The sequence below is a fragment of the Lolium perenne genome, chromosome 4 (assembly GCF_019359855.2).
Source record: "Lolium perenne isolate Kyuss_39 chromosome 4, Kyuss_2.0, whole genome shotgun sequence".
NCBI lineage: Eukaryota > Viridiplantae > Streptophyta > Magnoliopsida > Poales > Poaceae > Lolium > Lolium perenne.
In genome coordinates, this window is record NC_067247.2 from 331998795 (window position 1) to 332026146 (window position 27352).

Genomic DNA, 27352 nt, shown 5'->3' on the forward strand with positions numbered 1-27352 from the left:
AGACCACATGCCATGCACCGATATCATCTCTGCATCTTCGGCAACGGCTTGTCCTAGGTCTCAGGAAGAAAGGATGGAAAGTTCTCGGTATCGAGTAGGGCCTAACTAAACTCATCTTCGGTACTGAACCATTTACTCAGATGTACAACATGCTCAAATATATCCTAACTACCTAGGGTTTGAAGTACTCACCGCCATCAGAGGAGAAGAGAAAGCAGCGAAGAGGTCGGAGAAGACGAGGGAGACCGCTTTCCGCCGCCGTCCTACAACGACCTAGGTAGATGCCGCCGCTTGCCCGCTCATCGACGAAGCACCTCGCCGGAATGAAGAGCTCGAAAGGGGAGAGATGGCGATGCTAAACTTAGCAGTGAGCCAAGCGGTGATATGTAGGGGGTATGGAGTAATGGAGGTGAAGAACTTTCTCTAGCGACGGCTTTTCGAGAAAGCACACAAGCTCGCGACATATCCGAGCTTGCACGGCTAGACGTAACTTTTGGCCTTTTCGTCTAGGCGCGGGCAGAAAGGCGAAGCGTGCGACCCTGAGACTTAAAAAAAAGGCTAGTTGACCGAACTCTATGGATTTTTAGCTGGTTGGATGGAAGAAATGCCTCCGCGGGCGAGCAAGCTGACCGTTGAGGATGAAGCACTAGTAGTAGGTTACTCATTTGGTACCCTAGATATGGAAAACTAGATGTTCCCGGGGTACATATTTGGGGCATATTTGTTTGGGCTGGCTGCGGGTGGCTGTTGTGTTTTCCAGAAAAAGCAGTTGTGCAGGCTGTTTTCAGTTTTACTCTTTGGCAAATCAACTGGTTGTTTGGCTGTAAACTGATAAATTGTCTGAAATGCCCTCAAAATCATTAGAACGTAAATTTGTAGATGATTTATGTGTAATATGTAGGAAATGGCTCATTTCAAAGACGAAAATTGATCACTACATAGCTTGCCCGATAATTTTGATTTACCTACCTTGTAATATTGTGTGTCAATTTTTTTTTATCTCTCATGCGTGGCATGCATGCCCAACGAGCATCAATTAGGGAACCTTGCCGACGTGCACATCAATTAGAAACCTTAATTACCCACATTAATGAAGAACTAGGCAAAGTATGCATGTGGTTCTGTAAGAAAAAAAGCGCTGCATGCATAGACCAACACAATAATGATCTATAGTGAAGTACTCCAGTTGTACATCGTGGTGATTAGAGCAAGAACAATAGTACCACCCGTTGCTGGCTCTATAGCCAGGCCACGTCACCTACAGCCCATCATAAAGCCAGATCATACAATGGGAGAGCTATTAGGCTGGCTTTTAGGTGCTTTTGGCATTTAATGACTGCATGTGTATGTTGAGATCCGCTGTAGGTAATATATATGTAGCCATTCAAGCAATATGCATACATACCATACATGTCATCCAGATATACAAAGGGAAACTGATTAACAAGCAAGCACCAAACAAATGATACATAGCACCATACTGACTAGAAAATAATTTTGATTTTGATGAAAAAGAGCAAGAGACTAATGACACACCGCACCTTGACATCAACAATTCAACATTACATGACTCTTTTTAAGAAAGCATTAGCCTAACAAAATACTAAATATGGTCTCCAGCAAATAAGATAGTAGTTTGATCTTGATGATGGTAAAGGCACAAAGCCACAGTTGGAAAGTTTGGTAGAAAGGAGCAGCTAACCATTTGCATCAACAACCTTCAAGCACTGTATGGAAAAAAGGAAACAGAGACAGGGGTAAATATTGAGAAAGAAAGTAGAGTATATTACCATTAAAGTAAGAGAGTGGGCAGCAGGAAATACCTTAGTCAGTTTTGCCAAATAACCTCTCCCTAAAACACTTCAATGCCAACACGTGCTCTGATCTCACATCTTCAGGCATTCCAGTTGTGTCTTGCATCATCAACGATCGGTACGTCTCTAGCATGACAGACTCCTTGTGATCTTTTGCTGCAAGGCATGCAAGCTTCCGAGCTTCAAGATTTTCACTAGACACACGCCTTTGTGTCTCTAACATCTCTTTGCGTCCCTCATTTGCTGCATTCTGAGCATCTACGAACTTGCTAAGCTCATCTTCAAGATCTATTATGCAACTTTCATCCTTTCTTTTTCGTTTCCGCTGCTCCTTAGCTTGCTTGCCACCCGGTGGTCGTTCATCTCGAGCATCATCTAGAGTAAAATGCTGCCCCACTTCATCATCAATGCTAAACTTTCTCTTTTCTGGCTCCAGATCTTCTAGGCGTTCCAAATATGCATCCCATTTTGGTTGCTTTTTGAGAAACTCCCAACAATGCTCAAACATAAACGGACCATCTCCTTTGTGATCTTCCTCATAAGTTTGCATTGCCCTCTTCTTTAAATCTACATCAGATTCTCCACTAGCATACAAAGCATTAGCCTCCTTCCAACTCGCACAAAACCATGCAACCTTTTTCTTAATTCTCCCAAAGCGATCCTTCACTTGCTTGACTAGCCTTGCCCTATTTTTGGGGGTGGTACTATTGTAAACAGCAGCAACCTCTTTCCAATATTGCTCGTTCTTCTTGTAATTTGATTGGATAGGGTCATTTGAATTATTCAACCAAGCGCTAACCTACAGTATTATCACAAGGGGATTATTGTTGTGCTAGTAATGTAATACATGGAGCGAGCATGCAAAAAATAAGCTTACCAATCTAAGATCCTCCTCTTTTGTCCATGTCAAGCGTTTTTCAGTCCTTGCACAACCGTCACCATTGGTGTCAAGAATTTTTTAGTGCCATTAACATCATATCATTTACTTTACTTGCTACTGCATATGATTTGTAAGACACTACGCCATATGCAATTTTTACAAGAAGCCATAGAGATTACCAAGAGCACCAACGTGCTACAGATTTTAAGTTACAACAGTGCTATTGTAGTTACCAGCATTAACAGTATTACCACTCCACTGGCAAGCATACCCTCACCCAACCATTGCAATTAGCATGCATCCAAATCCAAAAGTTAATCTGCCGATACGTACATGTATATCTCCACCAACAAGAAATATATCTAATGTGGAGCTAGCTGATATGGACACTGTTATCATACGGATACGAACATCTTGAATATGTCTAGAACTAAAAATAAAGTAGTTTGAAACCAGAACTGAACATTTTGTGTCAGGTCTGTAGGGATTTCCATGAGTTCCACTAAGCTAGACCAAATTAACAAATCATGTAGATAAATATTAACCAATCAAGATGGAGGCCAACTGCACATACCATGCTTGCGGATCGTACTCCTCAAGATTCTCGGCTGGAAGTGTAGGTTGTATTGAACATCCACTTTCAGCGGGCGGTCTCCACCAAGAGCCTTGAGCTGATGAACCGGCCATACCTGGTTGATGTACTCCGGCGACCCAACATGGTGGGGAGGAGGTCGCTATGGACTGCTGCGGGCGTGGTGGTAACCAGACGCCGGGCGGAAACATGGAAGGGATGGCCGGAACAGGTTGAGCAGTTGGCGGCGGGACGGACGCAGCCATCGACGGCGGGACAGATGCGGCCGTTGGAGGCCGGACAGGCTGACCGGACGACCATGGGAACTCCAGAGGCGTCGGCGCCGTTGTCCTCTTGGACTTTCCACCCATCTCGCAACGGGCGCCGCCGGGCTTGGCTTCTAGGGTTCTTGAGGCGATTTGGGGGCGATTTTTGCTGTCCTTGGATAGACTTTGGTGCAGGAGGTCCGATTTGAGGGGATGGAGTGGAGATTGGCGCGGGAGAGGTCGATTTAGCGCGGGAAGAAGAAGATTTGGCGCGGGAAGTACTCGATTTGGTGCGGAACGCACGGGATCAAGAGGGAAAGAAGAAGCGGCGGCCTAGCGCTGGCAACTGGCTACAAGCGAGCTGTATTTTCTCGTAACGAGCGCTAGCGCCGGGCGATAGATGAAGCGCCCGCTTCCCTCTCTCTCCCTGTTTCTCTCTCTTCCACGTATGATTTTTGTGACGTGGCAACTCTTATAGCCTGCTGAATCAGCTCTATTATACTTGCTCTTAGACGACTCATAGTGCAAGTAACTTGAGTAATAATTTCGTATCTAACTTAACAAATTTGCTTATGTGGCAGTGAGTTAATGGTGAGAGAGGAGGATGGAGTAACATACTTAGTTACTGTAAAATCACACTTCCCAAGATATAGTGAGTCTGCAGGCTAATTAACGAAGCCATCTATGATACTACTTTAATGTTACTTTCTACTATAACTAGTCTTACTAGTAGTACACGGGAAGGAGCAGGCGAGCAGCAGTCCGTACATGCATCCTTTGGCATACAGAAGGTCAACAAGCAGCGGCTCGGTGGCATTTTCTTGTAAATACTGCAAACGATAGGAGCAAACAGATATACCGTTTCAATTTTAAGTGGGGAAACTTCCGGAAGCCACCAAAAGCACGTCCGGAGGTGCTTTTTCTAATCTGCTTATTCTATGACTGGCTTTGGCAAAGCCGACGGTTAAGCCAATCTCTTTGTTTCAACTTCATGGCTTATTTTCGTAGTAGTGACGCCTTGTTTCTACGCCTAGTGCGTAGTACGTAGGTTTTGTCTAGTATGCGGAACCATTGGCGGCAATGCCGTGCGAAGCAAATTGATTGTCCGGTCTCACGCGGGCCAGCATCGCATATGGCAGCAGACAGAGACTCCAGATACGTACGAGCTAGCGCAATCCAGCCTTCAATCATTCGTTCATCAACCATGCATGCGCTCTATAGACTGTACCGATGGAACATGCATGCGTCATCCCTAAAAGGCTAGCTAGACTAGATTCTCACGGTTGCTAGACGGGTGCAGTGTCAGTCCTATACTGTGATAGAGACCTCGTCACCTCGGTGTCCAAAAGTCCAGACTCCAGAGTGAAATCACCACGGATGAAGAGCGAGCCGTATGCCGCGGGCAGGGTCACTTTGGAGCACGGTTCCACGTGTGCGCCAGGCTGGGGACTCAGTCCTCGCGCAGCTAGCAGGGCCGCCGCCATGCCCATGCGGTCAGTCATAATAACGATAAACACCATTGTCATCAATAGTAATTTTTTTAGGATGGTGAATGTCAAACATGACATAAAATATTACTTGCTCACCGGCTGTGAGCACATCAAAGGAATGAACTTCTTGTCCATCCATCTCCACAACCTCTTCTACCCCTTCTATCTCCACGCCATCTTGAACTCCATCTTGAACACCATCTTGAATCCCTCCTATGTCTGCAGCAAAATATCCTTCCCGTACCATCTCCACGCCCACATCTTGAACTCCATCATTCATCACATGATCTTGAACATCCATGCCATCGATCCAAGCATCAAAAGTAGACTGCAAATCGAACATCCACTACATGGAAAAACTACATTACCATATGCCTCACATGATGTTCTATCTAAAAAAATAATTCATCGCAGATTATCAAACTCACCTGCATGCTGGCGCGATGCTGCTCCATGAAGACGATGTCGTTGTTGTCCTCCAAGACGTAGTTCTCCACGATGACCGGCATCACAATTCCATCTCCCACCCATGGTAGGGTTCCTCCCTCGCCCATCGCTGCCTGGCTACTGCTCGCGCCGCCGTTCCCCATGCCACCAGACGAGCTACACCGTTCATCATTCCCGCAGGCGGCATGGGAGAGCGCCAACGCCACTAGTGCCAAAACCGTTGCCGTCCTAAAGATGTGAAAAAACTCATCGCCATGGATGCCTCACCAAGAAACGGAAGGAAGAAGATGGGAGATGAAGTGAATGGAGAGACATGAAGTACCACGATCTGTAGAGGGGGAGATTAATCGGCGCAGAAGACGATGAACCAGCCGCCATGGACGATGCTCGCGCGCATAATACGAGGGGAACGATCGGGAACAAGGGGGTACAGGAAGCAGGGGTAGAAACGGAAGTTAGCAGCATCCATGACCCCCACGCCTTAAGCCATGAGGAGGCAAAAAAATTACACCCGAATCCCTGGGATGGAGGGATACAATAGTGAGTTACAAAAAAAATACTACTATTTCAGTGCTACATGGCCCACCACCCACTCTCACAAAGTGCCTAGGAAATTGATGGTGTGAGGGGATTGTTAGATGTGCCACTTGTCAAGCAATGGCCGCGTGCTCACGTATACACCCGGTTACCAGGCTTCTTTTGTATCTTCCTTTGTGTTGCTTCAAAACTTTCTACTAAGAATCTATTGCTTTATGAGTTAACTCCTATGCAAGTCTTATTGATGCTTGTCTTGAAAGTACTATTCATGAAAAGTCTTTGTTATATGATTCAGTTGTTTAATCATTGTCTTTACCATTGCTTCGAATCACTTCATTCATTACATATGCTTACAATAGTATTGATCAAGATTATGATAGCATGTCACTTCAGAAATTATCTTTGTTATCGTTTACCTACTCGAGGGCGAGTAGGAACTAAGCTTGGGGATGCTGATACGTCTCCAACATATCTATAATTTCTGATGTTCCATGCTTGTTTTATGACAATACCTACATGTTTTGTTCACACTTTATATCGTTTTGATGCATTTTCCGGAATTAACCTATTGACAAGATGCCGAAGTGCCAGTTCCTGTTTTCTGCTATTTTTGGTTTCAGAAATCTTACACAGGAAATATTCTCGAAATTGGACGAAATCAAGGCCCACGATCTTATATTTCCACGAAGCTTCCAGAACACCGAAGAGGGACCAGAGGGGAGGCCCAGGGCCTCCACACAATATGGCGACGCGGCCAGAGGGGGGGCGCCCCCTAGTGTGTGGGTCCCCCAGGACTCTTCCGACTCCGCCCTTCCGCCTACTTAAAGCCTCCATCGCGAAATCCCTAAACGAATAAGCCACGATACGGAAAACCTTCCAGAGCCGCCGCCATCACGAAGCCAAGATTCGGGGGGACAGATGTCTCTGTTCCGGCATGCCGTCGGGACGGGGAAGTGCCCCCGGAAGGCATCTCCATCGACACCACCGCCATCTTCATCGCCATCGCTGTCTCCCATGATGAGGAGGGAGTAGTTCTCCCCCGAGGCTAAGGGCTCTACCGTAGCTATGTGGTTCATATCTCTCTTTGTGATCTTGTTGAATATCATCTATGTGCTACTCTAGTGATGTTATTAAAATAGTCTATTCCTCCTCCATGATGTAATGTTGACAGTGTGTGCATCATGTAGTACTTGGTATAAGCTATGATTGTGATCTCTTGTAGATTATGAAGTTAACTATTACTATGATAGTATTGATGCGATCTATTCCCCCTTTCATAGCTGATGGTGACAGTGTGCATGCTATGTTAGTACTCGGTCTAAATTGCAACGGTCTATTATGCACTCTAGAGGTTACTTTAATATGAACTCCGGATGTTGTGGAGCTTGTTTACTCCGGCTTGAGGTGTGCTTTTATAGCCCTACATAATGAATGGTGTTTGTTATCCAACGAGAGAGTGTAGAGTAGTTTTATTATGTGATCATTGTTGAGAGTGTCCACTAGTGAAAGTAGGATCCCTAGGCCTTGTTTCCAAACATCGAATCACCATTTATTTACTATTCTACTGCATGTTTACTTGCTACCATATTTATTTCAGATTGTTATTACCACTCATATTCATCCATATTACTTGCATTTTACTATCTCCTCGCCGAACTAGTGCACCTATACATCTGACAAGTGTATTAGGTGTGGTGGGGACACAAGAGACTTCTTGTATCGTAATTGCAGGGTTGCTTGAGAGGGATATCTTTGACCTCTTCCTCCCTGAGTTTGATAAACCTTGGGTGATTCACTTAAGGGAAACTTGCTGTTGTTCTACAAACCTCTTCTCTTGGAGGCCCAACACTGTCTACAGGAAAAGAAGCGTGCGTAGACATCAATGTACTTCAAGCATGATGGCTATCACAAGGAAAGTAAGCTCGAGTATAGAAATAACGGAGGCACATAGAGACGAGGATGTATTCCCGTGTTCCCTTCCTTTGCAAGAAGGTACGTCACGTTTGGAGGAGTGGAGGTCCCACGAAGGATTCCCCAACGCCACGAAGGCTCACCCTATTCTCCGAGCCACACCCATGAAGGATAATGGCCCTTTCTTTATGGTTAGCTTTTCCTCCACTCCGGAGATGGCAAGCTCCACAACCACTTCACAAGCTCCACGAAGGAGAAGCCCGAGCATCTTCACAATCTTCCTTGAAGAGATCACCGGAGCACCAACCGCCAAGCCAACTAGGAGGTCTCCCTCCAAGAGTAACAAGCTCACGGTCTCTCACTCGAACTAATCGTGGTGGAGAGCTCAACACTATGCAATGATGCAAAGCAAGAACACTAGAGGTGTTCAAATCCTTCACACTCAAATCCCACCAAAGCAACAAATGCTAGAATGAGATTAGAGAGGAAGAACAAGGAGGAAATCAACAAATGACTCCTAGATCTAGATCCAAAGGGTTCCCCTCACTTAGAGGAGAAATGGATTGGTGGGGATTGTAGATCTAGATCTCCTCTCTTAGATCCCTCAAGAATGAGCAAGAATCATGGGGGGAATCAAGAGATAGGGCAAGTTCTTCAAAGGAAACATTGGAGGAGAGAGAGTGGAAGAACTTATCCAGCCCAAGGTGGAAGAAGGGCTATTTATAGCCCAAAAGCAAACATAACCGTTGGGGAAAAGTTGGGCTGAATCTACCGTCGAGAAGGCCAGGCAACCGGGCCAGGGGCCGGTTAGACCGGGCCACCGGCCTGACCCGGCCAGTCCAAACCGGACCACAGGTCGGACCAGCACCGGATGAAACTGGAAGACTTACTGGATAGTGCCCGGTTGGCACCAGTCTAGGTGCCGGTTTGAACCGGGCCATCTGGTGGGACGGCCGGTCACGCCGGGCGAGAAACCGGGCCAGCAGGAAAACATGTTATACAAAAACTGTGATAAATTTTGTGTTCGGACCCCGATTGACATGAAACAAGTTTTGTTGGGAAGATAACGATGAATATGAAGACTTCTCACATGATATTTTTAGATGATTTTAGAGAGGGAGTCGCCCACCGTCAAGAAACGGTGAAGACGTCCAAACTCGAAAACGCAATAAAAGATGCATGCGGATTCCGTTTTCGATGAACTTGGGCTTGTTGTAAAGCTAGCAACAAGATCAAGAACCTCTCACAGAGAAACACTAAGAAGCAATAAGGTTATGCAAATTATGCAAAGGATTGATCTCCCTAAGACGATGCGATCAAGTTACCCAACCGAAAGCCCCTCTTAATAGTGCGGCTATCTATCCTATAATCCGATTTCCTAACAACCACCTTGAGAGCGGTAAAAGGAAAACCTAGCAAGGTCATACCTTTGCCTTGCGCATCCCACTTGATCTTGATGATAGCTCTTCAAGCTCCACTCAAACCGGAATGCCTTACTTGATCATCGTAACTTCATGAAGACTCACAAATGCTCCCCATACACTATGATGGGAAAGCTCCATTGATGTACATCTTCACATGTCCATTATCATCAAATGGGCGGCAGGATTCAAGCATATGATCCTCTCGAGATGCTCAACTTGAACTTGCCCAACTCAACCTTGATGACGATCACCACTTGCCGTCATCCTCTCATGGGCTATATGAGATCTCACTTTTGATGCATGCCCATGGAAAGATACCTAACCCACATAGACAACACAAGGGCACATATATGATGGGTTAGTTTATGAAGCATAATTGACAAGGCTTACCATACCACATGACTTCACGTGGCACATTCTTGATGCTTCATGTGTTGACCAAGCTTGAATATATTCTTCACTCTTTGTATTGGTCAACCTTGTATCTTCTCATGCTCTATCATACTATCTTGAGGTGTATAAAGAATTCTTCATTTGTTTGCGTGCTCTAAATCTTAGTCAACTATAGCTCAACTTATGAGACTATCATGACACCGACTTAGAGCCATAACTTGAATTCTTCACTTGGAATCAAGCTCTCAAGATGTTGATCATTCATTGCTTATCACATAAGCTAGAGAATGGCTAATATTGAGTTCTACATAAGAACTCTATCTTCATTTCTTCTTCTTGATCATATCACATATATATCTTCAAATCGATGATCTTGATGCCAATACACAAGGTATATCTTTATCTTCATGGCATCCATACTTGAATCCAACACATGGAATACAAGTACCTATGGAATATTACTTTATATAAACTCAATGAAAACATTAGTTCATAGGGGTTGTCATTAATTACCAAAACCACACATAGGGGCAATATACTCTTACAAGTGTACTTTTGTCTTGCGAGTGACAGCGCGAGAATTATGCATAGTGCACATATGAGTGGCAACCCAATAACCAAAAGGGAGATGTTTATTCGTGTAATGAATCTCTTGTATAATAGTGGATCACATATATTCCTCATCTAGTACTAGTGAGTCCAAAAGCCTGGAAACCACCTTTCATCCATTAAATCATACAACTACAATTATTTTAGTTTTCTTTTAATTTAATTTACTTTGTTTTTTGTTTGTTCATAGGTAGTTAGTTGCTACTTTCAACACTCTCTTTATTTTTATTTTTTTGATCTCAACACTCTCTTTATTTACAGCAAACCCATAGGAACTTATAGAATAGGTTATTTACTTATTTCCAAACCATGGTTTGGGTGTGAAACGTGGTTGGGTCTTGTGTTGTGACAACATAGTTGAGGGGAATAGTTATTTTCAAGGATCACCAACACATATACTTAGTTACATAGTACTCGCAAGTGGTTTAACCACCAGAACCTTGACTCATCACATTATTCAAGCAAAGGAAGTGCATGAAGAACACAAGGAAGAAAATGTCATATGAAAGAGAATTAATGGAGCCACATGTTTAGTTTGATAATTAATGGTAATCTTTACGGATTAATGTTTGAATTATGTTATACTAGAAGGGTTGTCCATAGACAATGTTTGAAGGATATGTTGGCTTCAAGGTTGAAAAAAACGAAAGTGAAGAGGATTAAGTGATGGGCAAGGTATTATTCAAGGAGTGGTCCAAAGATTGGTCACAAGAAGAAGATTACATGAGCATTCATGCTTACGTTCAAGACATCATCATTATAATGAAAGAAGAAATATCACATTGTTGATCAAGACAAAGTGCAAATATTAGATTCAAGTTGATACACACATAAATCTTTTAAGTGGTATCAAGTGATGTCATGGTATGGTAAGCATTTGTCAGTTGTGGTTCATGAACAAACTTATAATCTATGTAGTTGGTATTTCTATGTGGTGCTATGTGGGGTTAGGTGACACTCGCAAACTATCATCCATGAATAAGAGAAAATCATAAAATTGGGGATGCCCACATCCCCCTACATCAACAACCACTTGGTTTGCAAACCTTCAAGCTTTGTTTTTTAGGCACCATGAAAAATTGAATAAACTTGGAGCATATTTTATTTTGCATTTTTTTCGCTTAGAACACCAAGGTAGTGCTACAGAAATTATATATAGTAACAAGTGCTAAAATAAAACTAAAATGGATGCAACCCAAAAGACAATGTAAAATAGTTACAAGTTGAAAGTATGATAACTGCTTCTACTCCTTGTGTAATTATTTTTATTGTTTCTTAGATGATAGTTTGCAAGTTTCATATTTAGTAGTATCTTTAATTAGTGATGTTTTGGCACATGGGAGCATATGCTCCCTTTATATTGAAATGCATCTTAGCCATATTTTTAAATGTCAAAAAATTTAAAACAAAAAATTTGCACGGATATCTTCATGCACTACACACTCACAAAATAGTTTCATTGAAAATCAACTTGTTGTGTGGCGCGTGTAAAAAAGAAACATTCCAGCGCTAAAAATAAGGTTTTTCACAAGATAAAATTTCTCTTTTTTACATAGACCACAAAAATTATTGGTTTTTTTTACGAAGCTTGACGAACGCACATGTATTATGAATATGTACATGTACAATTATTTTAAAAGAAAATTCGACACTAAGAATTTTTTTTTGGTAGAGGGATCATATGCATCTGGGAGCCTAATTGAGTTTCTCCTTTAATTAATCTTATTACTACAGAATCATTGCTTATCTTGCACTATAGGAAGTGGGATTTACTATGGAATTTGTTGCAATATTTTTTTAGTCGTCAACTTTCTTTCTTTGCTAGCCTTTCACGTAATAAGCATGATATAATGTTTGTGCACCCAAGCACTTGAACCAAGTTATTTGTAATATGAAATTTCATCACCACTTCAAGTAAATTTGCATGTGCTATCTTTAAGTTTTTTAAATATTTTTATTTGTGTATGCTCAAAGCTCATGGAGATATAGGTGTGGGGTGAACCACAATCTTAACAGACACAACAACCCTTTGGATAGAATAAAATATGGAAGAAAAAATGAGAGCACAAACCCCTCGACAAATTTCTAATGGTGGGCCAACGCATCAAAATGGTTGTGTGAATTCTCTATGGACAAGTTGGGAGCTTTAAAGAAATTTGTGTTTGTACAATCAAGTCAGAATCGGTGAACTAGGATCTCATTCCATCTACATACATTGGAAAAAAATTGGTAAAGAATGATTTTCAATTTAAAAGGTGGTAAAAATATGATAGCTCCTTGTTAAAGAGTACCATTTCTAGGTAATTTATTCCATGACCTGGCATCACCTTATATGGTAAGGTGGTAGTAAGTACTTTCCCATATGTTAGGTACTAACACATTTAGCAACACAATATAGTCAATTACAATCGGATACTAAGTCATCTCTGTCAAATCTAGCTGTTTTAGCTATCATTGAACAGCCACTTGGCGCTTGAATGGCAACTAATTCATCTCCCATTAAGATTTCCATTTTCATCACAGGATTAGGACGATGATGCAAATTCTATCCGTTTATGTCCATTGCGAGAGTTTGTTTATATACGGAGCATTTCTCTCTCGAAGAAGAACATTCACGCTCTGCTCGTCCCTTCCTCTCCTCCCAAATCACCGAGTTAATCTCCCTCTTGTGCTGAGTTATACTACTGCTAGCTCCATATGGGTCCCCGGAAGTTTCTTTTGGCTTCCATTACTACCGTATCAATTCTTCTCTACATGTTTCCGCACGCCAGTTCAGAGCTGATCGCCTTCCCTCCCGAAGCTGCGTACGGCCCAGCCGCAGAAAGTCCAGACATCGCCCCGCTGGTACTCAGCCCGGGGGCTCCGCCGATGGTATTCGACATCGACAGCTACGGCGCGTCAGCCGGCGGCGACGCCACGGAGGTATGAAACTAACCACTGCACAGTAGACAGAGGTGCTCTGCTTTTTCGAGTTTTCCATGTAACACCTGTGCGTTACAGGCGTTTCTCGGGGCGTGGAAGGACGCCTGCAACTCCTCCGACGACCCCTCCGTGCTCCTCGTGCCGGCGGGGAAGTCCTACCTCCTCATGCCCCTCAGCTTCACTGGCCCCTGCAGAGCTACGTCGATCAGTGTAGTGGTGAGGCTACTACCGATCACAAGTTGTGATTCACAAGAGTATATTCTTCCGTTCGTCAATCGTTGTTGCTTTGCTTGAAATGGAACGTGATTCGTGATGGTTCGTGGCTGTTCAGATCCAGGGAACGGTGGAGGCTCCGTCGAACCGGTCGGTCTGGCTTGACGGCGACCTCCCGGACTGGTGGATCACGTTCGAGGACATCGACAACCTCCGAGTCACCGGCGGCGGGACGATCAACGGGAACGGACAAGAGTGGTGGATTAACTCCTGCAAGGTCAACAAATCCATGGTACCGTCCTTGTACTTGCCATCCAAAGTCCAAACTCTACACTTCTTCGACTGGAAATGGAACCTGACTCTCTGAATCTGCTTCTTTTATCCTATCCTTCGAACAGCGATGCGTCCCCGGGCCGACGGTACCTCCTTGACTCCCGAGACATTGCCGTAAATTGACCGATCAGAGTCAGACGTCGGAAATGTTGCTGATCGGTTCGCGAACTTGCATCCATGCAGGCACTGTTCTTCAGAAGCTGCAGCCATCTGGTGGTGGACGACCTGGAGGTGAAGGACAGCATGCAGATGCACGTCGTGATCGCCTACTGCTGGAAAGTGCTCGTCTCGCGGCTGTTCGTCACCGCGCCGGGGTGGAGCCCCAACACCGACGGGATCCACGTCTCCAACAGCAGAGAAGTCTCCATAATCGACAGCACCATCACCACAGGTATACTCCACTATAGTTGGGTTCATTCCAGTGCATTGCACATCAGCACATGCCTCAGAAGAACATTATCAGCATGTGATTATGCGATCTTTGATCGATTTCTACCCTTCTGATCGACTTGGTGCAGGTGATGACTGCATATCCATTGTTTCTGGCTCTGAGTTTGTACGGGCAACAGGCATTTTTTGTGGACCGGGTCATGGAATCAGGTTTGTGTAATGTTTTTCTGATACACATACACATACACCTAATGGTCAACATATAATTTGAATTCACATCACATCGTTGACGCTTCAACTGTCGCCTCAAGACATTGAGATAAAACACTGCACTGCACAGAGAGGGTTATTTCTGACGTTCTGTTGGCATTGGTTGCTCCTGCAGCATCGGTAGTCTAGGAGCGAACAAATCGCGGGCCCATGTCTCTGACGTGCTGGTGGAGAAGGCCACGCTGGTGGGCACAACCAACGGTGTGCGGATCAAGACTTGGCAGGTAATACATGACCTCCTCGCTGCTGGTCTGCCGTGCCACGGAACCTGCAGTGTTTCTCCTACGTTTTGAAATTTGAGTTACCTGTAAAATGGGACCCCTACAATCTTCTGCTACCATCGACAGGGAGGAGAAGGGTATGCTGAAAGGATTACTTTCCGAGACATAAGGATGTTCAACGTCACTAATCCTATAATCATCGATCAGAATTACTGCGACTCCAAGAAACCATGTTCCGAGCAGGTACTGTACTGCTAAAAAAACATTCAGAAGTATTTCTTCAATTCCTCACCACCAATTATAGCAGCTGAGACATATTTCCAACATTTGGCAAAATGCCTTTTCTTTTTGCAGGAATCAGCAGTTGCCATAAGTAACATACGCTACAGCCAAATACACGGAACTAGCTCTTCGAAGATCGCCGTCAATTTCAATTGCAGTAGTGCTGTGCACTGCGACGGCATAGTAATGCAGGACGTCTCTTTGGTTGGGAAAGGGTCCTATCTAGCATGCTCTTCCCTGAACGCCAGGGTCATTGAAGTAGGATTTAACTCGCCATATTGCAGCGCGACCATGTAATGGGTGTCTGTATTACCAAGTGTACCTAAACCATACACTACTACAGAAGGGTGTTTGGCCGACGGGTGTTTGTGTAGGGAGTTTTGGTATATAGTCCAAAAACACCCCTCGTCCAAGCACCCATCTATATTTATATTTCTTGAAATAAAGGCATTGTGTGGAGACTTCATGCATATACTTTTGTCACTTGATGATTAAGAGTACTCCGTACTAGAATGTATTTTTTATAGTTTTAACAAAGCTTGAATTTATAATCTATAGATATCTATCAGGATATTTGTTACACATGTTCACCATAGAACATTGTATACAATCATTAATATACGTATAAATATAATAAAATAGACCCAAACCATACAAAGACAATGTATAACATCTAGGAAGCATATATTATTTTTAGTTTAATGTTATTTTGTCATAGACACTTACACCATAGAACCTAAATAAAAGGTTTACTAAAATGTATCAGACTAAAATTTGCAAGGAAACTATATTATCTATGCCAAAGTAATTAATCAAGGGTGCAAATTAAGGATAAGCTAGCATTTGAATTGCCTAACCGTGGTTTTTTGTGTTAGATAAAGATTTAGATCACTAATGTTGTTAGAAACAATATGTAGAAATAATTATTATGATAAGATGTAGTCAAATCAATTGATGATCCATGAAAATTAGAAGTATTTAGTATAAAGGAGCTAATATTTCTTACATGTTGAAATATATCAAGTGGAGTAAAGGGCGGCCAACAAATTTTGAAAAGCTTGTAATATTTCAGAGGTAAAATGTTGTGCCAGCAACTAGTAGTATTAGAGAATGCTCTTTGTACCCCTCAATAACTCTAGTTCATACAACAAGTGGAATCACAATGTCTTTCTCATCCACTTAGTCCATATAAAAGATATTCGAGCTACGGATCTCCTAACCTGAGTAATATAAAAAAGGAATGATACACAAAATGAATTTAAAAAATGATTCAATGCATCAAGAGAAGTTTAGAGTCTATAAATTACTGCCTCTACCATTATCCTAAATTGGGCTAGTAAAGTTGATGAGGCTGATTGGGAGATGTGTGAAAAAAATATGTAGGAGATTAGCAATGAAGATTTTTTAAAATATATATTTGAAACCGAATATAACATATCAGTAGAGCATTAGCCTCAAATTTTCTTTATATATATTTCAAACCGAATATATCGGTGCTAGAGCATCGCATTAGCCCCAAAATGTCAATCCTAGCGGCACCTAACGCTCCTAAATTGGGCATCTTTTGCAATCTATGGAGTGTCGGATGCAACCTATGCATCGGAAGAAAATACTAGGAAAATACACGTTGCCATGTTCATGTAATTTGAAACTCTCCTCGAGAGCTAAATGTTCTACGTGGTCCCTCCTCCTCCAACGACCAACGTATGCTTGGTTACACTTCAAGATGGGCGCGCAAGAATTTCATGTCCTAATGTGTCATGTGTAACTAAGATGTATTTGATGAGGAGGGTTTTCCCGATCTTTCACGATGCACCTTGTTGATCCATAGGACCGATAGATCTTGAACTCCCTTGACAGATTCAAGGATACCCAAGCACACATGATTACTCTTGACAACTCAAGAACTCTCATATCTTTATTGATAGATACCTAGACGAACGTCCGAGACGCCGTCATAGGGGCCAACCCCGCAGGGCTGGTGACGAGCTTCAGGATTACAAGATTCAACAAAAGCTCCCCTAACCCTAGCCGCCCCACCTCCTTATATGAGGGGTAAGGTGGCCGGCCAGCCCCTATTGGGCTGGGGCGCCCCACTATGGGCCTAACCCTAGTTTGACTCAGACATGCCCAAGTCAAACAGACACAACTTAAAACCCTAGATGGCCCACCACATGACCTGGCTACATTATTTCCTAATAATAACACTACGATACAATAATGGTACAACCTTAGACTTAATCCTCGTATCAATGGATGTCCTAGTGTACCAGGCCTGGATATCCATATCATCCTCCCCTTCTTCAAGAAGCGTTGTCCCCTAACGCGTGAGGGTCTGCTAGCAAAAAGGTGACGTCAGATAAGAACATCGCCGGTCTTCATCCTTAAGCCTCGCCAGTCTTCCACACCTCATCCTCCCTCTCAAGTAGCTTGACTTGTCCTTGGCGTAATTTGCTCTTCGACGCCATCAACCTGATTGAAGACACAAGTATCCTTCCAAATGCAACTGAAGCGCATCATACATATCACCCAAAACAAACAGAACAAATTCATGTCCGCCTTGGATCCAAATAAGTTGAAAACACCTGAGTATGCACCCTTCGGAAACACCAATGTCTTCCTCCTTGAAGAGTAAAATTTCTTCCACTCCGCGACGAACAAAACTGCAGCAGCATAAGCGGTGCCGCAGGTCTGGACGCATGTACTGCCAGACTGCACGCCTGGAATGGTCGGCCTAGGGCCCGGTCCGACCGGCCTGGGCGCCGGTCCAACCGGCCTGGGGCCCGGTCTAACTGTCTTTGGTGCCGGTCCAACCGGTCTGAGACCCAGTCTGCCGGACTGTCGGCCGGGTGAGCCTCCGCTGCTCCCTGGACCCGCCCCGGTGGGCACCAGTGCTGGACCTGGTTTGTGCCGGCCAGCCCCGGCCTGGAAGCCGGTCCAACCGGACGTAGCGCCGGAACCGCCGGTCTGTGGGCCGGTCTGCCGGCCGTGTGGCCGGTCCGGCCCGGCTGTAGAGCCGGTCAACCGGTTCTGGTGTCGGCCGCCGGACGGAAAACTGAATCTTCCTCGTGATTTTCCCTGCCATGGCAGAGAATTCCGACGAACGCCTGTCGTGGCAGAGCTTCGGCAACACTATTCCTTCATGTCTCTTGCTGCCACCACCTCCTCCGCATGAAGAAGGCCTCTTGAACTTGACTCTGCCGCCCACTTCCTCCTCCTTGATCTTCACCAACAGCATGGCGGCGACGTACCCAATGGTAGCCACGGCAACCGAGCAACAAAGCAATCTGCACCGTGATCAACCTAGCAATCTGATACGACATGATGAGGAGGATTTTCCCGATCTTTCACGATGCACCTTGTTGATCCATAGGACCGATAGATCTTGTACTCCCTTGACAGATTCAAGGATACCCAAGCACACATGATTACTCTTGACAACTCAAGAACTCTCATATCTTTATTGATAGATACCTAGACGAACGTCCGAGACGCCGTCATAGGGGCCAACCCCGCAGGGCTGGTGACGAGCTTCAGGATTACAAGATTCAACAAAAGCTCCCCTAACCCTAGCCGCCCCACCTCCTTATATGAGGGGTAAGGTGGCCGGCCAGCCCCTATTGGGTTGGGGCGCCCCACTATGGGCCTAACCCTAGTTTGACTCAGACATGCCCAAGTCAAACAAACACAATTTAAAACCCTAGATGGCCCACCACATGACATGGCTATATTATTTCCTAATAATAACACTACGATACAATAATGGTACAACCTTAGACTAAATCCTCGTATCAATGGCTGTCCTAGTGTATCAGGACTGGATATCCATATCAGTATTACACGAGATTTTGTATATATTCACATAGAGCTCACACGTAAGACAGCTAGTGCAACCAATTTTATATTGTTGGGGGCACAATATTCGGTACTGAACTTGGATGGAGTGTGGCCAAATGATAGTGCTACGTGGTGGCTAGCGGCACACACGCGCGTAGTGATTACGCTATGTCGACGACTCCCATATACAGTCCAGGCCATACGAACCTAGTCAGTGGTCACTCAGACTACTCACAATGGGTATCATAGCTAGTATCATGCATCACATATATACAAAACGCTGATGTGTCACATTAATTAATGATGAAAGAGATGATAGTACTAGTATCATAGGTAGATACTGTATCATAACACGTAGAACTAGAAAAATTAATTCTAAATAAATCTTATACACAAATTTGTATTGAGATTCTACAAATCAATAAATATAACTAGCATATGATACTACTACATTATACGTAGTACTATGCATTGCGGAGATCATATCATACAGTAGTATTATATGCATGATACTACCATATGATACTTCCCATTGTGACTAGTCTCAGTCAGCTCTAGATTTTGTCGTGACGGCCGTCAACATGCGCTTGCTCCAGCGCGCAACTTCAAATTCCGACTGAATCAATATTAACCAACAAGCACATGTCGGGCCCCTGCCGTTGCAGACGTACGAGACCCCTCCAGTTATCTAGCCAGCAACGAGCTAGGGACTTGTTTGTAATAACTGGAAATATCCTGGAGGGTGGAAGCTCTAAGGCTCGCGTTGACTTGGTGCTCTTGAATCACTTAGGACATGTGGAATTGTTGATAAGACCGTCTTATCTTAACTGTGCCATGTAATCTAGATATGACAGTAAAATATGATGTACAATGGGTTATTTTTTAGTCTTATCTTTAGTAACTAGACATCCTAAATATGTGGTGAGACAGATTGTGCTAAGAGATCATCTCTTAGCTAAGAGAAGACAAAGTCTTTTTTTAACTTTCTCTTTCCTCCACATCAACATTTATCCTACGTGGCATTGCTAAGATATCACCATTGTACATGCCCTTACAACGAAGACTCCAAGGTCACAAGGCCAGAGAACCCGGTCTGGTCGATGATGGGCCAAAGTATCCGGACATACTCTTTGGTAGGCGGCCAAAGACTCCAGACCCCTTGATACGGGCATGGAGGCCTACGTGGAGCCCAAATTTAGGACTCCACCAGCTTAATTATATTAGTTTATGTAATGGTCATATGTGGACCAATTAGGGAATTTTAATAATTTGAGTCAGTCTTGGTTTGGGCCTGTCCAAGCCAAGTTAGGATGGCCCAATAGGGCTGGCCGGCCACCACTCCCCCTTATATAAGGAGGTGGGGCGGCTAGGGTTTAGATAGACAAGTTTAGACTAAAGTTTAGGGTTTACCCCATCGCGTGTGTTCATGTGTATCATCCCTCCGGGGGTACGGCGCTGCCGTTTATCTATTATATCCGCTGCGAAGGTTCTTGTGGTCATCAAGGATTGTCTAGCTCAAGGTTTGAGACGTATCGTTCATCGATCCGTTGCTTGCTGGATTCATTCCCTCTTCTCCAGGCTGCGTTCATCGCGTTATTGGGAGGATTTACTATCCCGGGTTCTCGCTGTGAAAGATCGGGCAACACCCAAGGAGGATCTAGTGGGATTCCCCTTATCATGTGGTATCAGATTTTTGGGTTGCTCACGACGAGGTTTTGTTGATCGATCTCTTTGAACCGGCTGCTGGGCCGGATCGCCCTATTTTTAGTTCTGCGCAACCAGCACTTCAGCAGTCTTCTGCGACGGGTTCATTTCCGGTGATGTTCTGGGCATACGGTGTTCTCTTCGGAAGATATCAAGTGTCGTTTTCAATGATTATCTTGACATCCGGAAGGGAGTTCAGCGTCACGCATCCGAACTTCAGTGGTATTTACACCATTACGCGTCAGTTGAGGAATATGAACATTGGGAAACGAACATGGAATTGGGTTTCAATCGCGGTCGCACTTACAAATAAGAAGTTCAGTGGGTATGATGCATATGGTCTAACTCACCGGCGTGTGGATGAGGAGTTGGACAATTATTGGTGTGATGCAGTTGATAGAGGCGACTTTTCTTGTACTTGGGCGGACTTCAAAACTTTTCTTCGTGATGGTTTCGTGTTACCGTATATGGAGGTGAGTGAGCAGCCGTCTGGAGTTGTGCATGCAATAACGGAAGTGGGCAAGTGCATAGTTCCTATTCAGGAGGTTGTTCCACTACCACCAGTCAATAAGGGCGAGGTAATATCTTCAGAGGAGAAGGAACCTGGCTCTGATACCATGGGCACTACTGTGACTGTTGAGGAGGATGTACCATTGAGCGGGCTGAATATGCAACTCAAGAAGGTACAAGATGATGCTTGCAAGGCAGTTGACAAGGTTCAGCGGTGGAGTTTGTTTCAGACTCAGTGCATTATCAAGGGCAAGGCTTGCAAGTTGATGATTGATGGTGGCAGCTATACTAATGACATTAGCAAGGCGATGGTGATAGCATTGGAATTGTCTACATGGTGTCTTTCTGAACCTAAGCATCTTGAGTGGTTGAATAGCTGTGGTATGCTGAAGATTACTCATAAGGTGTGTGTGCCGTTTGCAGTTGATGACTATGTTGATGAGATAAAGTGCGATGTGTTGCCATTGGAGGTGTGCGGATTGCTACTTGGGCGTCCTTGGCAGTATGATCGTAATGTGACACATGCTGGGAGAGCAAATACATATTCTTTTATGCATGGTGGCAAGAATCGGACTTTAAAGCCTATGGGTGATGATCATATCAAGTCCAATGTGGAGTTAGTGGTGCGTAAGGAGAAGTTGCACAAGCCTAAAGTGCAGCATGAGGTACATGATGTTTCGAGCATCGATGTTGGTGATGGTTCAGCCATGCCTGTAGATGACAAGCCAGTTCTTGTTGATGACAAGCCGAATGAAGCTACACTTGTTGTTGATGTGGATGTTGCAACATGTGCTACAGTTCCAGTTTGTGTTGATGCTAGTATACAGACTGATGATGTGTGTGCTGATGGTGTCTCAGTACATATGGCGCAGATGCGCGTGGGAGGAGTGGGAGGTGAGCGCGCCAGTGGAGACAGTAGGCAGCGGCACTACCGTGATAGGAGTACTGCAGTCCAGTTTTCCGCGACACCGCAGATGCATCGAGGCAAGGATGGACGTGTGAGACACTTATGTGGCCCAGGCATTACACATCTTGTGCAGGGTCATGTGCAGCGACACAGGGGTCCATCAAAACCTCGCAAGAAGAAGGTATTGGCGCCAAAGTCCAAGCTCATGTGGAGAAGAAAGGAGGCGCCAAGTGTTGTATCAAGTCAAGCAGGCCACGAGCGAGGGCGTGGTGTGGAAGGCAAGCAAGACTTGAGGACGGCGAGGACGTGTCATGTTCATATCACGTCACCTTTTTCAGAAGACCCTCACGCGTTGGGGACAACGCTTCTTGAAGGGGGGAGGATGATACGGGCATGGAGGCCTATGTGGAGCCCAAATTCAGGACTCCACCAGCTTAATTATATTAGTTTATGTAATGGTCATATGTGGGCCAATTAGGGAATTTTAATAATTTGAGCCAGTCTAGGTTTGGGCATGTCCAAGCCAAGTTAGGATGACCCAATAGGGCTGGCTGGCCACCACTTCCCCTCATATAAGGATGTGGGGCGGCTAGGGTTTAGGTAGACAAGTTTAGACTAAAGTTTAGGGTTTACCCCATTGCGTGTGTTCACGTGTATCATCCCTCCGGGGGTATGCGCTACCGTTTATCTATTATATCCGCTGCGAAGGTTCTTGTGTTCATCAAGGATTGTCTAGCTCAAGGTTTGAGGCGTATCGTTCATCGATCCGTTGCTTGTTGGATTCGTTCCCTCTTCTCCAGGCTGCGTTCATCGCGTTGTTGGGAGGATTTACTATCCCGGGTTCTCGCTGTGAAAGATCGGGCAACACCCAAGGAGAATCTAGTGGGATTCCCCTTATCACCCCTATACTCAGAGTGAGGCAGACGGTATCGTTGGCTTGAGTCCGATGAGGCTGGAGACTCCACTGTCGACGCAGTTGGAGTCTCCGGTGGCGAAGAAGACAGGGCCAAAGACTTCTTCATGAGCTTGGCTTTCATGGTGAGCTTCTTGTGCAATGTACCTGATGATACACAACGCATTAGCATGAGGTAGCATTCATCGGCGGCTCTACCATCTCTGTTGCCCGAGTGGCGGCCCGGGCTTCTCTTCCGCGCATCTCCTGTGGATGGCGATCACCACAGCTGCGAGCCAGACAAGAACGATTGATTTGCCCAGGCTTTGCCAGCGATTGTTGCCTTTTTTCTGCCAACTGCCCCAAATGAGTGCATGTTTCTCTTAGCCCATTAGTGTATTAGGTATATCGACCAAAGCAACGAAAAATCAATCAATTGATCCCCAATTCCCTAATTGAATCTGCTTCTCGCTTCTCTCTGTGAAACTCTCATCTTAGGTTGTAGGTTCACTGCTCTCCTACCGTGCGTCATCCTAGTTCCGGCGAGCCGGTGTCATCTGAGGTTCCAAGGATGGCCTCCGATAACAGGGGTAAGCCTCCTAGGTATCAGGCCGTATCTGGTGTCATGCAGCCCGGGGACGGTAGCTGCAAGTGAAAGAGAGGCAACTCAGGGGTGAGCGCGTGATGGCGAGTTCGGCGGCCCGGAGTGAGGAGGCAACTCCAGCGGGTGACGGCTTGAACTAGTGCCAGCGGGCTGGCTCAATCTCGTTGGCTCGAGGCGGTAGAAGACAACTAGGTTTAGCTTCGTTCTCACTTCCTCATATTTTTATTTGACGACAACCGGATGTCCAGATTTAGATTAATTTGGAATATAAATAGTTGAAATGAACTTAAATTACTTATTCCTGAACATAACATTGATTAAATTTCAGAAATGAGTAGCTTTTTGGTTGACAAAAGACGCTTACCACAACAACAAGATCCAACAAAAGAAGCCTGGTAACCGGGTGTATACGTGAGCACGCGGCCATTGCTTGACAAGTGGCACATCTAACAATCCCCTCACACCATCAATTTCCTGTTAGCAACCTACATCACCACTAACAACACTCCCAAACCATGTAGGACCCACCCGTTTGAATTCAAAATAATGGGCCATATGCACTATTTTTTTCCCTGTACCATGCTCTTTCAAATTCAAATTTATGGGACCCACCCACACATGGCCCAACATATTTGAATTCAAATATTTGGGACCCACAACACTGGACCCTACTTTTATAAATTCAAAATCTGGTTGGTCACACTTCCACGGACACATTCGGCGGATCCCAAATAATTGCTGCTAGGTGGTTCACAGGTTCGGCAATGCAGAAACAATTTCATTCATTCTCGACCACTCCTTTTTGCTTGCTTCACCATCCTCACCTAGAGCAGCCATTACTCACCATTGCACACAGCTAACATGTCCAACTCCAATTCTCCTCCACCATTCAGTACAGTTGTAGCGGTTAGTTGCGTCCTTGATATCGGCGTCACCGCCCCACTCGCACAGCGATAACACGTTCTTAACATTAATTTTTGTCAGCATAGCATGTTCCCTTCATAGCTCAACAGAACCAGCCGTTATAGAAGATGAACAATCCCTCCTCCGATGTATTCATACATGTTTTCACCCAGAAAAACCCCATACTAACCTGCTATACGTTTTCTCACAGAGGTATGTGGAAGATGAGCAGTGCACCACCACGATCGGCACAGACGTTGGAGAAGATAAACAGTACAACACATACTTTGTCTTGTTGCCCGGCATCTCACCATTTGTTTTTTGGAATTTCTTTTCTTGTTCCCGGTCAACCTGAACAATACCAAGTTGTACTGTTCGGCATACAGGGATAATAATACACAGTTTTCTCTTCAATAAAAAATCTAATTTTTATACAAGACTTGAACACGGTAGCTGAAGTACATGAATAAAAGTGCATAATGTTGATGCATTACACTAACTCACAACCCAGATCTCATCAGTATAAAATCAGAGGTCGGCACCTGCATCGTCACATGAGGATCTCAGAGGTCAGCACCTGCATCGTCAGTGGTCGGCGCCTCCTACTGGACATGGTGCCGCCGGAGAGATCATCCATGCTTGCCCGGCAAATTAGGTGCCACGGTGGTCGCCGATGTTGAGTCCAGAGCTATGGCACGTTGAAGCATAGCTGCCGTGCTTGTCCCTTGATGCTCACCCCATCTCCAAGCGCCAAGAGCTGGTCTCCTGCAAGAAGCTACCTGAAGAACACACGCGCAGTCATGGACAAGGCTGGGCTGTAGCCGAGTGCATTATCATTCAGTCAATTTGCTAAAACATGTTGCAGCCCAAAATATATTATCACGGTAATAAAAAGTATATATTCACTGGATAAAACATGCTGCAGCCTAAAATAGATGAACACAGTAATAAAGATTACAACCCAAAATAGATTAACACAATCATAAAGAGTACAACTTCAGTGTACTTTACTGTAAACGATCTACTGCAACTGAAAAGAAAGTTCACCACTAGATTTGCATGTCTAACTAGCAATTTTTAGTGTTACATTGTTCCTTGTACTTTACCCCATATTAGATCGGGAGATTGATCATGTCTCATTTGGCGATCTGCAACTGCGGACTTCACTTGCTAGTCACTAACCTTCTCCAAGGGAAATAGGGCAAAAAATAATGGGATTGAGGGAAATGACAGGAATGGGTTACATGGATGGTGGCTGCCATTCATGTTTGGCAATCATGGATGCGCCACCTTTGGTCCGGCCTTTGCCGCCGGCGATCCAGCCCCAACTCCCCTTCTCGAGTTCCCTGTTTCTCCTCCGCTGAACAAGGGGAACGAATCAAGAACTGGATCAAAAAACAGTGGCATGGGCATATAGTCTGGTCTGATTTCAAATCTCTGACTTTGCATAACAAGAACTGGATCAAGACCTAACTACTACATGCATCTCCACTTCGAAAAAAAAGGATTCGGCAGAAGCTCCACTTCGATGCAACATCCTTGGGCGAAATTGAGAACATAGCGTTAATGGAAACAACTCGTACAAAGAAGAAACTGCAACGAATTTGAGAACATAGTATGAAAAAAGAGGAAAAACAGAAAAGAGAGTGGGAGGCCGAGCCGTGCCAACCTCGGGGAGTCCTGCGTCTGGGCCGCACCACCTGGAGAAGATGACTGCGCCCACCTTGACGCAATCGGCGAGGTCCCCCGGCATCAGCTCTGCCTGTTTGTTTCGCCAACCCGACGCCGCCGGAGGCAGGCGCCATCGAGTACCGGCTTGGAGCCATCTTCGTCGCGCGGTTTGATGCCGCTGGAGACAGGCTACAATGGCGACCCTCTTGGATCCATCCCGCCGGAGGATTCCTGGGCCGGAGCTCGCCGGTGTGGCGTTGAGAGTTGGTGAGGATTAGAGTAGGTGGAGGGTTCCAGAGCAGCGTCGGCGGCCATCTCCAGCTCCTCCTCCTCAGCGTTGCCCAACCGGTGCCGCCAGCCACGCTGCCACGGCGAGCATAACGCCGCCGCCCCAGCGGTAATTTTCGTTCTGAGAAAAAAAAATCTGTGAGGTGGAGGAGCAAGAAAAGAAATAGTAACCGATTTATGAACTTGGAAAGGAGCAAAGAAGATCCGTCGGTGGAGCTCATATCCACGCCTGAGCAGGCTCGGACCACACTGGTGGCCCTCCCGATGGAGACCTCTGCCTGGCCAAATCTGACTGCGGTCTGCCTCGCCGTTGCAGGTCAGCGTCGGCGGCCTAGCCAGATTCGATGGCGGCGCCGCCGCTAGTCTCCCCGCCGGAGGACGCCGCGGACTCGGCTTGCGTGCAACGTGATGCGAGAGAGCCGGAGAGGCGAGCGGGAGGTGCGGGGCGGCGGCCGGGCGCTCCATCGTCTAAAGAAGCCATTGCACTAACGAGACCTACCTTACTTAGATTAGTATCACAGCAAAAGATGTGCTGCCAGCTGCCCTATAAATGCTTACTTCCTACATTTAGATGGCTGCCGGCTGGCCTTTAAAGGCGAACCAACAGGACAGTCACGGGTGAGCACGCTTCTTCTATTTTGGCGCCATCAGCTTCCGTACCCGCGCTTTTTCCAGCCTTGCCGCCACTTCGTCCCGCGCGAAACGCACCCGCCAAATGAAACACTGATTATTGGCGCTACCAATCAAGAGACTAGCGGGACCCGCAGCCCACGGGAATAACTCTTAGAGAAGGATAAGACAAAGTTAGGCCATGCTATCCGGGTGAAGGGAACCTGATCTCAAAGCAAAATGTGTGGCATCTGGTGGGTGCTCACGTATACACCCGGTCACCAAATCCACACTCAAGGAAGATATAAGTTTCAGCAGTTGCTTTCAACTTCAACATGTATATCTCATGGATAATTGTCAACACAAAGTAATATGATGAATGCAAATAAGCAAGTATGTAGGAATCAATGCACACAGTTGACACAAGTGTTTGCTTCTAAGATAGAAAGAAGTA

General features: G+C 45.2%; 2 protein-coding genes and 1 long non-coding RNA gene across 3 annotated transcripts; 1 reads left to right on the plus strand and 2 right to left on the minus strand.

The window, feature by feature from the left end:
- Positions 1-1420: 1420 nt before the first annotated feature.
- Positions 1421-3920, minus strand: LOC127296476 (uncharacterized). The gene is made up of 4 exons (XM_051326556.2): positions 3269-3920; positions 2692-2737; positions 1824-2613; positions 1421-1727 (listed from the first exon to the last, which is right to left on the minus strand). Exons 1-3 carry the CDS (start codon positions 3634-3636, stop codon positions 1825-1827), a joined length of 1203 nt encoding a protein of 400 aa, XP_051182516.1. The 5' UTR covers positions 3637-3920; the 3' UTR covers positions 1421-1727; position 1824.
- A 9044-nt stretch (positions 3921-12964) lies between these two features.
- Positions 12965-15434, plus strand: LOC127349099 (polygalacturonase). The gene is made up of 9 exons (XM_051374886.1): positions 12965-13264; positions 13343-13480; positions 13596-13769; positions 13876-13896; positions 13994-14201; positions 14329-14410; positions 14586-14694; positions 14818-14934; positions 15046-15434. Exons 1-9 carry the CDS (start codon positions 13040-13042, stop codon positions 15268-15270), a joined length of 1299 nt encoding a protein of 432 aa, XP_051230846.1. The 5' UTR covers positions 12965-13039; the 3' UTR covers positions 15271-15434.
- A 9209-nt stretch (positions 15435-24643) lies between these two features.
- LOC127296477 (uncharacterized) lies at positions 24644-26922 on the minus strand. Its single transcript, XR_007848509.2, has 2 exons — positions 26000-26922; positions 24644-25690 (listed from the first exon to the last, which is right to left on the minus strand). It is a non-coding gene; the product is annotated as an uncharacterized lncRNA (long non-coding RNA).
- Positions 26923-27352: the final 430 nt, after the last annotated feature.

Coding starts and splice junctions, on each gene's coding strand:
- LOC127296476 (XM_051326556.2), bottom strand. CDS start 3,636: ATGGGTGGAAAGTCCAAGAGGACAACGGCGCCGACGCCTCTGGAGTTC. Junction 2,738..3,268: donor GAGTACGATCCGCAAGCATG/GTATGTGCAGTT, acceptor CGGTTGTGCAAG/GACTGAAAAACGCTTGACAT. Junction 2,614..2,691: donor AAGAGGAGGATCTTAGATTG/GTAAGCTTATTT, acceptor ATAATACTGTAG/GTTAGCGCTTGGTTGAATAA.
- LOC127349099 (XM_051374886.1), top strand. CDS start 13,040: ATGGGTCCCCGGAAGTTTCTTTTGGCTTCCATTACTACCGTATCAATT. Junction 14,202..14,328: donor CGACAGCACCATCACCACAG/GTATACTCCACT, acceptor GACTTGGTGCAG/GTGATGACTGCATATCCATT. Junction 14,411..14,585: donor GGACCGGGTCATGGAATCAG/GTTTGTGTAATG, acceptor TTGCTCCTGCAG/CATCGGTAGTCTAGGAGCGA.